This window comes from Mesoplodon mirus, assembly GCF_964341445.2.
Source record: "Mesoplodon mirus genome assembly, chromosome: 1".
Lineage (NCBI taxonomy): Eukaryota > Metazoa > Chordata > Mammalia > Artiodactyla > Ziphiidae > Mesoplodon > Mesoplodon mirus.
This window is the reverse complement of record NC_138976.1, coordinates 224084580-224098411: the sequence shown is the minus strand read 5'-3', so window position 1 is coordinate 224098411 and position 13832 is coordinate 224084580. Positions and strand designations below refer to the sequence as shown.

The 13832-nt window shown below is 37.1% G+C and overlaps 1 protein-coding gene across 3 annotated transcripts in view; it reads right to left on the bottom strand.

Annotated features, from left to right (window-relative positions):
• The window catches only part of MSRA (methionine sulfoxide reductase A), a 389937-nt gene that overhangs the window by 194665 nt on the left and 181440 nt on the right, over positions 1–13832 (bottom strand). For all 3 annotated transcript variants that reach the window (XM_082618736.1, XM_082618734.1, XM_082618735.1), the window contains one exon: positions 1542–1661. In XM_082618736.1, coding sequence (XP_082474862.1) covers positions 1542–1661 — 120 coding nt within the window. The remainder of the gene's footprint in view (positions 1–1541; positions 1662–13832) is intronic.

Genomic DNA, 13832 nt, shown 5'->3' with positions numbered 1-13832 from the left:
TAAGTGAAATAAACTAGACACAGAAAAAAAATACTGCACCGTCTCACTTACAAGTGGAGTCTAAAAAAATCGAACTCACAGAAGCAGAGAGTAGAATGGTGGTTACCAGGGAAATGGGGAGATGTTGGTCAAAGGGTACAAACGTTTATTTATGTAAGATGAATTAGCTGTAGAGATACAAGGTACAGCATGGTGACTGTACTTAGTAATACTGTATTGTATACTTGGAATTTGCTAAGAGAGTAGATCAAAGGTGCTCTCACCACCCAAAAAAAGTACATGAGGAGAGGGGTATGTTAATTAGCTTGACTATTAGTAATTGTTTCACTATGTATATCAAAGTATCATGCTGTACACCTTAAATATATACCATTTTCATATTTAAAATGAAAAAAAAATTTTAAGAGAAAAATAATGTGTTTTAAATGCGACCAGAGCTGGCAGAAAGGTAAAAGGAAATCCTTGAAGGCCAGAAATAACAAAACAAAACAAATTCCAGAAAGTTATCTGGTCATTGAGCTAGAATTTGCCACGGAGGCAACTGCCTATCCCAGTCAGCAAATATTTTTCTGTAAAGGGCCGGATCATAAACATTTTAGGTTTCACAGGCCATACTGTCTCAGATGCATCCACTCAAGTGCAACTGTGGCATGAAAACATTCACAGATAACATAAATAAATAGTCATGTCTGTGTTTAAAGAAAAAAAAACTTTATATAAACAGGCAGCAGGCAGGATTTAGCCTGCAAGCCACAGTTTGACAATCCCTTCATTATAGCCTGATTTTTAGTGTCTTTCCCTCAAGAAAACAAGTCTGGTATATGACATATTTGTCCCAGGTGATAGAGTGATGTGGTGATGATCCCAATGTCTTCACATCTCCCTGTACACCTGCCTTTGGGAAGTCCCTCCCACACAGATTCTGGGCTAGGCCATGTGACCTGCTTTGATCAATGGGACCAATAGTAAATGTGACTCAGAGATTTGAAAAGTACTAGCAGAATGGTGCCTGTCCTCTCTTACTGCTCCGTATCTCTGCATCCGCCATCACATGAATTCACCCAGGCCAGTGTGTGAAGACATACGTTCCATCAACCCCATTACCCCAGGCAAGAGGAAGTGACAGCCAGCAGCAACTGCCAAATGTATGAGCGAAGCCATCAAAGATCAACTAGCCCCCAGGCAACCCACCAGTTGACTGAAATCACATGAATGAACCCAGATGAAACCAGCAGAAGAACCACCGGGCTGAGCTTAGTCTAAATTGCTGACCCACAGAATCATAAGGTAACAAATGATTGTTTTAGCGATTAAGTTTCAGGGTGATTTTTCTGCAACAAAAGCTAAATGACACATTCCGTAGGAAGTCTATTATCTTCTAAAAATATGAAGTGAAAGGCCAGCAAGTATATTTATAGAAACAGGCAAGAGAAGACTGAGAAAACACACAAAAAAATTATTTCCATTTTAAAGATCCCGTCATCTGCCAGCAGGGACGAGTCCGTCCTTGTTCCTTATGTGATAGAGCAAATTCTTCCTACCTGAGCAGACTTCTTCATAAGTAGGATTGGGAGTGTAGCCTCCTGCATAACCAACTTGAGTTGAATATACTCCTTTCAGGGTCCAGAATTTCCTTTCAGCTCCCCAGAAACAGCCCATTCCTAAGAAAAAATATGATACTGATTAGTCCTTTATCAAAAACAAGGTGGTCATTGCATATCAGAAGCCCTGTTACACTAGAAAAGAGAGGTTGTTCCTGTCATCTGGTAATCAAAAATGACTAAGATTTTATCTTTTGAAGAAGCAGAGTTTTTAAAACCTAAAAAGAATTTTATTTAAGGTTATTTTCACAGAATGTCTCTTTGCTTTAGTTGTGCAAAAACTTAGAAAGCCTCAAATTTTAATGGAGTTAGTAAAGCTATACCTTTTGAAATAACACAGCAAAAGGATAACTGCATTTGATGAATGATTTCCACACTCAGTTCATTATGGACTTGTCAAAACATAGTAGGTTGTAGGAATAGTAGAAATTTATTTAATGATCAGCATCCTGGTCGTGCTTTCTTTAAAAATTCTACCAAAGGAAGGTAACACTAAATTACTGATTTAAATGGGAAAACTTCCCCAAATCAAAACAGATTGACACAGTATTTGATTAACGATTTCATATGTGTTCAGTTTTTTAAAATGTTTAAAGTCATTAGAAACTTTCATGTGATAAATCGCTGCTCACCAAAAAGAACCGTTTTCTGAGTTCGAGTACTGAACATAATGAATAAGGAAAGAGAGACAGGGGAAGGCAGGGAAAGAGGGAACAACAAATAAAGAAACTCACAAAAATGGCATTCCATTCAACCAGGAAACATTGTGCTCACACCATTGGTTAGTTATTGGATTCCTTTGAACATATGATGAAAACTAAGAACCATCTCCCAAGGATGCACATACTTACACACATCTAAAATGCTGCATTACTTTTCCTGGGCTCCAAATAAAGAATCTTCATTTTTCTACCGAGTTTCTACACTGTCCACAACTGCTATTCTGTGGTCAATTCCTAGATGTAAACAAGATTCCTGCCTCGCTCAAGTTTTACATGGCTTTACTAAGTCATATATAATTAAGATCATAGGTAGAACAGTTGGCAAATTAATATATTCCTCCTACTTTAACAATCACTAGATTTGCTAGATTTGATGACAGAGCTAAAAGAAAAATTAGAAGTTTACTGAAATTCTTGACACTTGTTAATATACTACTTTAAGAATTCAGAGCAACAACCAAAAAGAAATGTGAATGATGTTATATATTATAAAAAATATATTTGCTCAACTGTGATAAGAAACATACTAACCTATAGTAGGTTAACAGTTAAAAAATATGATAGAGCCAAATGATGAAGTTTAATGCACTAAAAAAATTACTATTGTGATAACAATGCAATATGGAAATATGTATATAATTATATCATAATTACCTAAGGCTAAATTTAAAAGGGAAAATCACAGTTATATGCATGTTTTTATCACAAAACTATGCAAAAAATTCATACCAAAATAGACTAGAAAGAAATATATAAAATCATAATCATGATTATATTATAGCGGTGAGAATATACAAATATTTTTTTCATTTTTCAAGTTTGTATGTAATAGATTTACATTACTTTATTTTATTATTTTTTTCAGAAGCCAGGAATAGATTTTTTTTTTTTTTTAGCTGTGTTGGGTCTTCATTGCTGCGCGCGGGCTTTCTCTAATTGCGGTGAGCGGGGGCTACTCTTCATTGTGGTGCACAGGCTTCTTATTGCAGTGGCTTCTCTTGTTGCAGAGCATGGGCTCTAGGCGCACAGGCTTCAGTAGTTGTGGCACGTGAGCTCAGTAGTTGTGGCTCACGGGCTCTAGAGCACGGGCTCTAGAGCACAGGCTCTGTAGTTGTGGTGCACGGGCTCAGTTGCACCGCGGCATGTGGGATCTTCCTGGAACAGGGCTCGAACCCGTGTCCCCTGCATTGGCAGGTGGATTCTTAACCACTGCGCCACCAGGGAAGTCCCTACATTACTTTAAGAACAACAAATACATACAATTTTTAAGGGAAAGAAAAAAATTCAAGGAAAAACATAAGCATATGCATTGTTCAAGTTACACACCACTAGATACCATTTTTCCTGTTTACAAGTGAATTGTTTGCTGCTAGTGAATATAACTAAATATTTACTGAGTATTTACTAAAATTGACTATCCTCAAGTCTCTGAAACAAGGATTCACTGCTAATTTTACTTCCCTGCATTCCTGGGATGAGGGAATTATATTAGTCAGGGTTCTCCAAAGGAACAGAACCAACAGGATTTATACAAATATATATATACAGAGAGATTCATTATGATGAATTGGCTCCCACAGTTATGGAGGCTGAGGAGTCCCATGAGCTACAGTCTGCAAGCTGGAGGCCCAGGAAAGGTGGTACTATAATTCTAGTCCAAACCTGAAAGCCTGAGAACCAATGATGTGAATCCCAGTCTAAGTCTGAAGGCCTGATAACCAGGAGCACTGACGCTCAAGGACAGGAGGAGATGGGTGTCCCAGCTCAAGCAAAGAGAGTGAATTCACCTTCCCTCTGCCATTTGGTTCTGTGCAGACCTTCAATGGTTTGGATGATGCCCACCCGCACTGGTGAGGTTGATTTACTCAGTGTACTGATTCAAATGCTAATCTCTTCCAGAAACGCTCACAGACACACCCAGAAATGATGTTTTACCAGCTTTCTGGGCATCCCTTAGCCAAGTCAAGTCGACACATAAAATTAACCATCACAGGAATGATGACAGGGAATCTCTGGAGAAGGACAGGTAGAAAAGGAGCTGCGCAGCATTACTGAACATAAAAGGCCACAAAGGCATCCAGGAGCTGTGCAGTGTGCCAAGCTGAGGCACCATAGCCCCTGAAGTGCAGAAACTGAGGAGTTCACCGAATAAAATATTTCTGTATCTCACAGCGACTAACAGTGATGGTACTGAAGAGAACTGCACGCCTTCAGTATTCTCCACACACGGTATATAATGGGCTATTTTAGCAACCAGCCTATCCTGACCATTGTCTATAGTACCACACAGACGGCCCCAGAGTCCATATCTTTTACGTCTTCACTACACCCTCGTGATATAAAACTTAAAATGACCAAACAAAAATTTATTGCAGGTAGAGAGATATTTAACCCCCTTTTATGTTTAATAAGAATCAAGATAAGACCTCTGATAGCAGGGAGAATGAACTAGCTCCAGCTGGACAAAGGTCTTCAAGGGGGCCCATGTGTGGCTGAAATAATCCTCCAGGGAACTGTTATACAACGAATGTCAAAATTTTTAGAAAGGTACTTAACTTAGGATAAGCAGTAGCTCTAAGAATAAAACTCCTCCCTGAAGCAATCAGATGTTTAATCTAGTGGCTTCCAGTATAACCTAAGCATTCTTTTATTTGGCTTCGAGTGTGTGTGTGTTTAAACAAAGCAAGGTTTATTAATGGCAGAATTTCTCAGAATTTACCGTAGTCTAGTAAACAACATGAATAGCATCAAAGAAGATGTAGTGGGCACTATTTTATTTAAAATATTTTATATTTTAACCTTTTATTATAAAGTAAAACAGATACAGAAAAACCACACAAAACAGATGCAAAATTCAATGTCTATTATTACTCAAATGGCCTACTAACCACCACCCAGGTCAAGATTTAGAACTTTGCCACCCACCCCAGAAATCCCTCCTTGTATGACACCACAGTCACAACTCCCTTCCTCCCCCCAAAACTAACCACTGTCTGAATTTTATCATATTCACTTCCTTATGTTTCTTTATATTTTTATCATTCAAGTTATCCATCCTGATACTATACTTTGGTCTTGCTCATTTTAAAAAATCTGATTATGTCTTTAAAGTTCTTTCAATTGACAGGTTCCCTCTCCATTCTTCTCCTTTTAATTTATCTATTGAAGAAAACATGAGCCCCTTGACCTGCAGAATTTCCCACAGTGTGGATTTTGCCAATTGCATTCTTGTGGTGCAATTCAACTTATTCCTCTATCCTCAATATTTCCTGCAAATTTGCTGCTGGATCCAGAGGCGTGATCAACCTCAGATTTCATCCTTTGGCAAAACTATAGGTGGTACTGTGTAATTTTTTAAACTTTTTAAAAGTTTTTTTCCAGCTTTATTGGTATATAATTGACATATGACATTTATAACACCATCACATATTTGACACACATATATACTGTGAAATAATTAAAACAATAAGGTTAGTTAACACAGTTATCACCTCACACAATTACAATGTTTTGTAGTGAGAATATTTAAAATCTACTCTCTTAGCAACTGTCAACTATGAAGTACAGTATCATTAACTATAGTCACCATGATGAAAATTAGATCCCCAGAACTTATTCATCTTATAACTGGAAGTTTGTAAACAATTCCCCCAACAACCTCTGGAAACCACCATTCTACTCTCTGTTCTACGAATTTGTCTGTTTTCTTAGCTTCTAATGTAAGTGAAATTATACAGTGAATTATACAGTAAGTGAAATTATGACTTATTTCATTTAGGATAATGCCCTAAAGGTCTACCCACATTGTCACAAATGACAGAATTCCTTTTTTTTATGGCTAATATTACATTATGTGTTGTGTATATATACACGCACACACATACATATACATATTTATATACACATCAATAGCACACCATCCTTATCCATTAGTCTGTTAATAGCCATTTAGGTTGTTTCCATCTCTTGGCTGTGGCTGATAATGCTGGAATGAACATGGGAGTGCAGATATCTCTTCGAGATACTGATTTCATTTCCTTTGGATATATACCCAGAAGTGGGATTGCTTGATTATTCAGTAGTTCTATTTCTAATTTCTGAGGAACCTCCATTCTGTTTTCCATAATGGCTTTACCTACTTACATTCCCACCAACAGTGCACTAGGGTTCCCTTTTCTCCACATCCTTGCCATCCTTGTTATCTTTTGCCTTTTCAGCAGTAGCCATTCTAACAGATGTGAAGTGATATCTCACTGTGGGTTTGATTTGCATTTCCCTGATGATCAGTGATGTTGAGCATCTTTTCATGTACTTGACCATTTGTAAGTCTTCTTAGAAAAATGTCTATTCAGGTCCTCTGCCATTTTCAATCAAATGATTTGGAGGGTTTTTTTTTGAGGGAGGGTTATTGAATTGTATGAGTTCCCAATATATTTTGTATATTAACCCCTTATCTGATACATGGTTTGCAAATATTTTCTCCATTCCATTGCTTCTTCATTCTGCTGTTTCTGTGGCTGTGCATAAGCTTTTTAGCTTGATGTAATGTCACTTGTTTATTTTTGCTTTGTTGCTTGTGCTCTTGGTGTCATATCCAAAATATCGTTGCCAAGGCCAATGTCAAGGAGCTTTTTTTCTCTCTGTTTCCTTCTAGGAGTTCTATGGTTTCAGATCTTTACATTCAAGTCTTCAATTCATTTCAAGTTAATTTTTCTGAGTGGTGTGAGATAGGGGTCCATTTTTTTGTATGTGAATATCCATTTCTCTCAACATCATTTATTTAATAGATTTTTCCCCACTGAGTATTCTTGGCTCCATTGTCAAGCGTTAGTTGACCATATATGCTTGAATTTATTTTCAGGCTCTCTATTCTATTCTATTCTATTCTATTTCATTCGTCTATGTGTCTGTTTTTATTGCAGTAACATATTGTTTTGATTACTATAGTTTTGTAGTATAATTTGAAATCAGGAAGTGTGATGCCTTCAGCTTTGCTCTTCTTTCTCAAAATTGATTTGGCTCTTTGGGATCTTTTTTGGTTCCATACACATTTTAGGATTATTTTTTCTATTTCTGTAAAAAAATTCCATTGGAATTTTGATATTGGGTTTAATGTGGAATTACATTTAATCTATAGAATGGCCTTGGGTAGTATGGACATTTTAACAATATTAATCTTTCCAATCCATGAACATGAGATATCTTTCCTCTTATTTGTGTCTTCTTCAATTTCTTTCATCAATGTCTTATAGTTTACAGTGTAAATATTTGTCACTTCCTTGGGTAAATTTATTCCTGATTATTTTATTGCTTTTGAGGCTATTGTGAGTAAGATTGCTTTCTCTATTTCTCTTTCAGATATTTCATTTTTACTGTATGGAAATGCAATTGATTTTCATATGTTGCATTACTGTAACTTTACTGGATTCATTGATTACTTTTAACAGTTTTTTGGTGAAGTCTTTAGGGTATTCTATATATAAGATCATGTCATCAACAGACAATTTTACTTCTTCCTTTCTGATAGGGTACCTTTAATTTCCATTTCTTGCCTAATTGCTCTGGATAAGATTTCCAGTATTATGTTGAATAGGAGTACAGAGAGTATCTTCTTTCTGATCCAAATAGAAAAGCTTTCAGCTTTTCACCACTGACTATGACGTTATCTGTGGGTCTGTCATATTTGGCTTTTATTACATTGAAGTATGTTTCTCCTATACCTCTCAAATTTGTTTGAGAGCTTTTGTCATGAAAGGGTGTTGAATTTTGGCAAGCAATTTCTCTGCATCTATTGAGAGTCATGATTTTTATCCTTCATTCTATTAATCTGGTATATCTCATTTACTGATTTGCAGCTGTTGACCCATCCTTGCATCCCAGGGATAAATCCTGCTTGATCATGGTGTGGTGATCCTTCCAATGTGCTGTTGAATTTGATTTGCTAATATTTTGTTGAGAATTTTTGCATCTACATTATTCAGTGATCCTGGCTTGTAGTTTTCTTCTCTTGTAGCATCTTTATCTGCCTTTTATATCAGGGTAATGCTGGCCTCATAAAATTAGTTTGAGACTGTCCCCCCCTCTTCAGTTTTTTTGGAAGAGTCTGAGGACTAGCGTTAATTCTTCTTTAAATGTTTGGCAGAATTTGCCAGTGAAGATATCTGGTCCTGGGTCTTTTTGAGGGGATAGGATTTTTTTATTACCATCTCAGTCTCCTTAATTGGTTTGCTCAGGTTTTCTGTCTTCATGATTCAGTCTTGGTGGGTTGTATGTTTCTAGGCACTTATCCATTTCTTCTAGGTTATCCAATTTGTTGGTGTATACTTTTTCACAGCAGTCTTTTTTTCTTTTTGTAAACAATTTTTTTTATTAGTTTCTGCTTTATAACAAAGTGAATCAGTCATACATATACATCTGTTCCCACATCCCTTCCCTCCTGCGTCTCCCTCCCTCCCACCCTCCCCATCCCACCCCTTCAGGCAGTCACAAAGCACCAAGCTGATCTCCCTGTGCTCTGCAGCTCACAGCAGTCTTTTATGATCCTTTGTATTTCTGTGGTATCAGTTGTAATGTCTCATTTATAGTTTTGTTTATTTGAGTCCTCTCTCCTTTATTCTTGGTTAGTCTAGCTAAAGGTTTATCAATTCTGTTTATCTTTTTCAAAAAACCAACTCTTAGTTTCAATGATTTTTTTCTGTTTTCTTTCTAGTCTTGATTTCATTTACTTCTGCTGTGATCTTTATTATTTCCTTCCTTCTGGTAACTTTGGGCTTAGATTATTCTTTTTCTAAATCCTTAAGGTGTAAAGTAAGGTTGTCTATTAGAGATATTTCTTTTTCTTCAATGTATGCATTTATCACTATAAGCTTCCCTCTTGGGAATGTTTTTACTGCATCCTATAAGTTTTGGTATTTGTGTTTTCATTTTCATTTGTCTCAAAATACTTTCTTGAATTCCCTTTTGATTTCTTCTTTAACTCAGGAGTGTATAGTTTGATTTCCACTACTTTTGAATATTTCAGTTTTCCTCCTGTTATTTATTTCCACTTTCATACCATTGTGTTTGGAAAACATACTAGATGTGATTTCAGTTTTCTTAAATTTGTTAAGGCTTGCTTTGTGGCCTAATATATAATCGATCCTGGAGAATATTCCATGTGTGCTTGCAAAGAATGTGTATTCTGGTGCTGTTGGATGGAATATTCTGTATATGTCTGTCAGGTATATTTAGTTTCTAGTGTTATTCAGACCTACTGTTTCCTTATTGATTTTCTGTCTGGGTGATCTACCGGATGTTAAAAGAGGGGTATTGACGTCTACTACTATTATTTTATTGCTGCCTATTTCTCCCTTCAGTTCTGTTAATATTTGCCTTAAATATTTAGATGTTCCAATGCTGGATACATATATTTACAATTGTTATATCCTCTTGATGAATTAATCCCTTTGTCACTGTGTAGTCACCTTCTTTGTCTCTTGTGACCAATTTTGAACGAAAGTTTATTTTATCTGATATAAGTATAGTCACTCCTGTTATCTGTTGGTTACCATTTGCATGGAGTATCTTTTTCCATCCCTTTGCTTTCTACCTATGTGTACTTAAAGCTACTGTGAGTCTCTTACAGGCAGCATATTGTTGAATACTGTTTTTTTTAAATCCATTCAGCCACTATGTGTCTTTTGAATGAAGAATTTAGTTCATTTATGTTTAAAGTAATTATTCATAGGTAAGAACTTTCTCTTGCCATTTTACTCATTATTTTCTGACTGCCTATTTTTTTACTTCCTTCTTTCTTTTTCCTCTCTTACTATCTTCCTTTATAATTTGTCTTTTGTAATGGTATTCTTTAATACCTTTGTCTTTTGTGTAACTACTATAGGTTTTTTCCTTTGTGGTTACCATAAGGCTTATATTAAACATCTTATAGATATAATAGTCTATTTTAAGCTGATAACAGCTTCGATTACATACAAAAACTCTATACTTTTACTTCTCTTTCCCTCACATTTTATGCTATTGATGTCACACTTTACATTTTTTATATTGCTCATCTGTTAATACGTTACTACAGCTATAGTTATTTTTAATATTATTGGTTTTTAACTTTTCTACTAGAGTTAAAGTGATTTACACACCTCCATTACAGAATTAGGGTGTTCTGCATTTGATTGCATTTTAATCTTTACCAGTCAGTTTTATACTTTTATATATTTTCACGTTGTTTACTTAGCATCCTTTCATTTCGACTTGAAGAACTCTCTTAACATTTCTTCTAAGGTAGGTCTAGTGGTGATGAACTCCCATAGCTTTTGTTTATCTGGGAATGTCTTTAACTCTTCTTCATTTCTGAAGGACAGTTTTGTTTGGTATAGTATTCTTACCTGGCAGTTTTTTCTTTCAGCACTTTGAATATACCATCCCACCACCTACTGGTCTGCAAGGTTTCTGCAGAGAAATCCACTGATAGCCTCATGGAGACCCCCTTGCACAGGACAAGTCATTTTTCTCTTGCTGCTTTCAAAATTCTACCCTTGTCTTTGGTTTTTAACATTTTAATTACAATGTATCTCAGAGTAATGTTCTTTCGGTTGATCCTGCTTGGGGTCCTTTGAGCTTCCTATACTTGCGTGTCATTATCATTTCCAAGACTTGCAAAGTTTTCAGCTATTATTTCTTTAAATAATCTTTTCCCTCCTTTCTCTCTCTCTTCTCCTTCTAGGACTCCCATGATAGAAATTTTCAAACACTTGAGGGTATCACATAATTTACATAAGTTTTCTTCACTCTTTTTCATTCTTTGTCCTTTTTGTTCCTCTAACTAGCTAATTTCAAATGATTTGTCTTTACGTTCACTGATTCATTCTTCTACATGAACAAATCTGTTGTTGAAGTTCTCTACTGAGCTTCAACATTCCATTGTATTCTTCAGCTCCAATAATTCTGTTTAGCTCTTTTTATGGTTTTATTTCTTCATTAAACGTTTCACTTTATTCATGCATCATTTTCTTGATTTTGTTTAGTTGTCTACTTGTGTTCTCTTGCATTTCATTCAATTTCTTTAAGACGATTATTTTGAATTCCTTGTCAGGCAAAGCACAGATCTCCGTTTCTTTGCCTTTGGAGCTGTATTCGTTTCTTTTGGCAGTGTCATATTTGCCTGATTCTTCATGATCCATGTAGCCTTGCATTAGTGTCTGTGCATTTTTCAAAATTTTATTTTATTGAAGTATAGTTGATTTACAATGTGTTAATTCCTGCTGTACAGCAAAGTGATTCAGTTATACATATATATACATTCTAGGGTCTGTGCATTTGAAGGAGCAAACACTTCTTCCAGTCTTTACAGACTGGTTTCTATGTTTTTTGATCAGGAAGCACATAATGTCTGGCCATCTCTCTTTTTGTGATGTTAGCATCTACTGATGCTCAATGCTTAGGTGTGTTAATTCCTTGAGAGCTGCAAAATGGTGATTTTCAATTCTCTCACTTCTTTTTCATTCATTAGTTGAAATACCTTTATAATGAAAAGCTTCCCCATAACTATTATTTTGTTACTCAGTGGTACAGTTCATAAAATAAAGGGAAGATAAATGTTGAATTATGTCTATTGACTTAGCAGTCTTCAAGATGATGAACTTGCCCAATCCAAGGTTGACCATTTTTTTTTAAGATTTTTTTTTTTTAATTTATGGCTGTATAGGGTCTTTGTTGCTGTGCACAGGCTATGTCTAGTTGCGGCAAGCAGGAGCTACTCTTTGTTGCAGTGCACAGGCTTCTCATTGCATGGCTTCTCTTGTTGTGAAGCAAGGGCTCTAGGTGCACAGGCTTCAGTAGTTGTGGCACACAGGCTCAGTAGTTGTGGCTCATGGGTTCTAGAGTGCAGGTTCAGTAGTTGTAGCACACAGGCTTAGTTGCTCCACGGCATGTGGGATCTTCCCAGACCAGGGCTTGAACCCGTGTGCCCTACACTGGCAGGCAGATTCTTAACCACTGTGCCACCAGCGAAGTCTGACCAATTAGTTTTTAAAATATCATTATAACTGCATTTATTTAAACATATTTGATATGTTTCACCCTTTCAATTACCCCTCTCTTGTAAGCTCTACCTGTCATATCTTTGGCTAGGGAGAGCCTCTTCAAATTGTCTCCTGAGTCCCTTTTGAAATACTCTCAATAGTGTCTTATTGCTTCCTTGCTATCTGGTATGACAGGATATTCCAGGCTTGTATATTTCCTACCCCATGTCTGGAATCAGCCATTTCTCCAAGAAGGCTCGTTTCTTTAAATGAGAATAGGTACCTCAAGACCATCACTTGGGTACTAGTGATACTTACTGCAGAGTGCCCAGCTATGAGACCATGTGGCTAAAACTGCCCATCAAAATCTAAGTCTTGTCAGACCCACCAAATCATAATGTCAAAAGAGTGCAACAGCAATCCATCACAAGATAGAAGCTGTGCGTCTGGAATCATACAGAAGCAGGACCAGGTGGTCTTGTAGGGATAAGTAGCCAGACTCCCACAGCGTCCACCAGGGTTGCACCAAAACCACTCCCTCAGTTCACACCTATGGATGTAAGGGGATACTATACAACCAGCTGAAGGACAAGAAAAAGGCTGGATTTTGGTTTATAAATGGTTGGCTTACTATGTACAGATGCAAGCCAAAAATTCATAGCAGCCACACTGTAGTCTCACTCAGGAGTGGCCATAATAAATAGTGATAAAGGAAAATCCTCCCAACTGGTGACCTTCAAACAGTGCACCAGTTGCCCACTTCATGTGGAAGGAAAATAGCCCAACTTTAGAAATCAAGCCTTTAGAAAATGGCTTGGCTGGCTAGTGAGAATCCAGAAGCAAAAATACTGAAAGGGCAGGAACAAGGAAATCTGAGGTAGAAACATGTGGATGGACATAGGAGTGAGTATGTGCTATGAAGATATCTGCATCACTTGTTAAAGCCAGTCGGCGGGCATCCACCAAGAAAGAGGCACTAAACAACAAAGCTGACAAAGTGACCTGGGTTTGTTGGTCAGCCTGGTCAGCCTGTTCCACTGGCCACCCCAGTACTGGCATGATGGGCGCAGGAACAAAGTGGCCATGGTGGCAGAGATGGAGTCAACATTGGCACAACAGTGGACTCCCACTTACCAAGTTTTATCCACTGTTGCCATCACCAAATATCAACTCCAAGCATCTGGTACAGCACCATTTCTCAAGGGGAACAACCAACCACTAGATGGCAAAGGGGAAACGCTGGGTTCCTTCCATGCTGAAAGGGCCAGTGGTTTGTTCTCACAGTAACAGACATATTCCAAGCGTGGGTTTCAGTTTCCTGCTTTCAGAATCTCAGCCAACTACTGTTACATATAACACTGTTTCAGACCAGGAGACCAGGTTTCCAGCACAAAAGATGCAGCAATGAACCCATGACTACAGTTTCCACCTGTCTTATTATATACCACACCATCCAGAAGCTGCCGTTCTGATTAAGCACCGGAACATCCCCG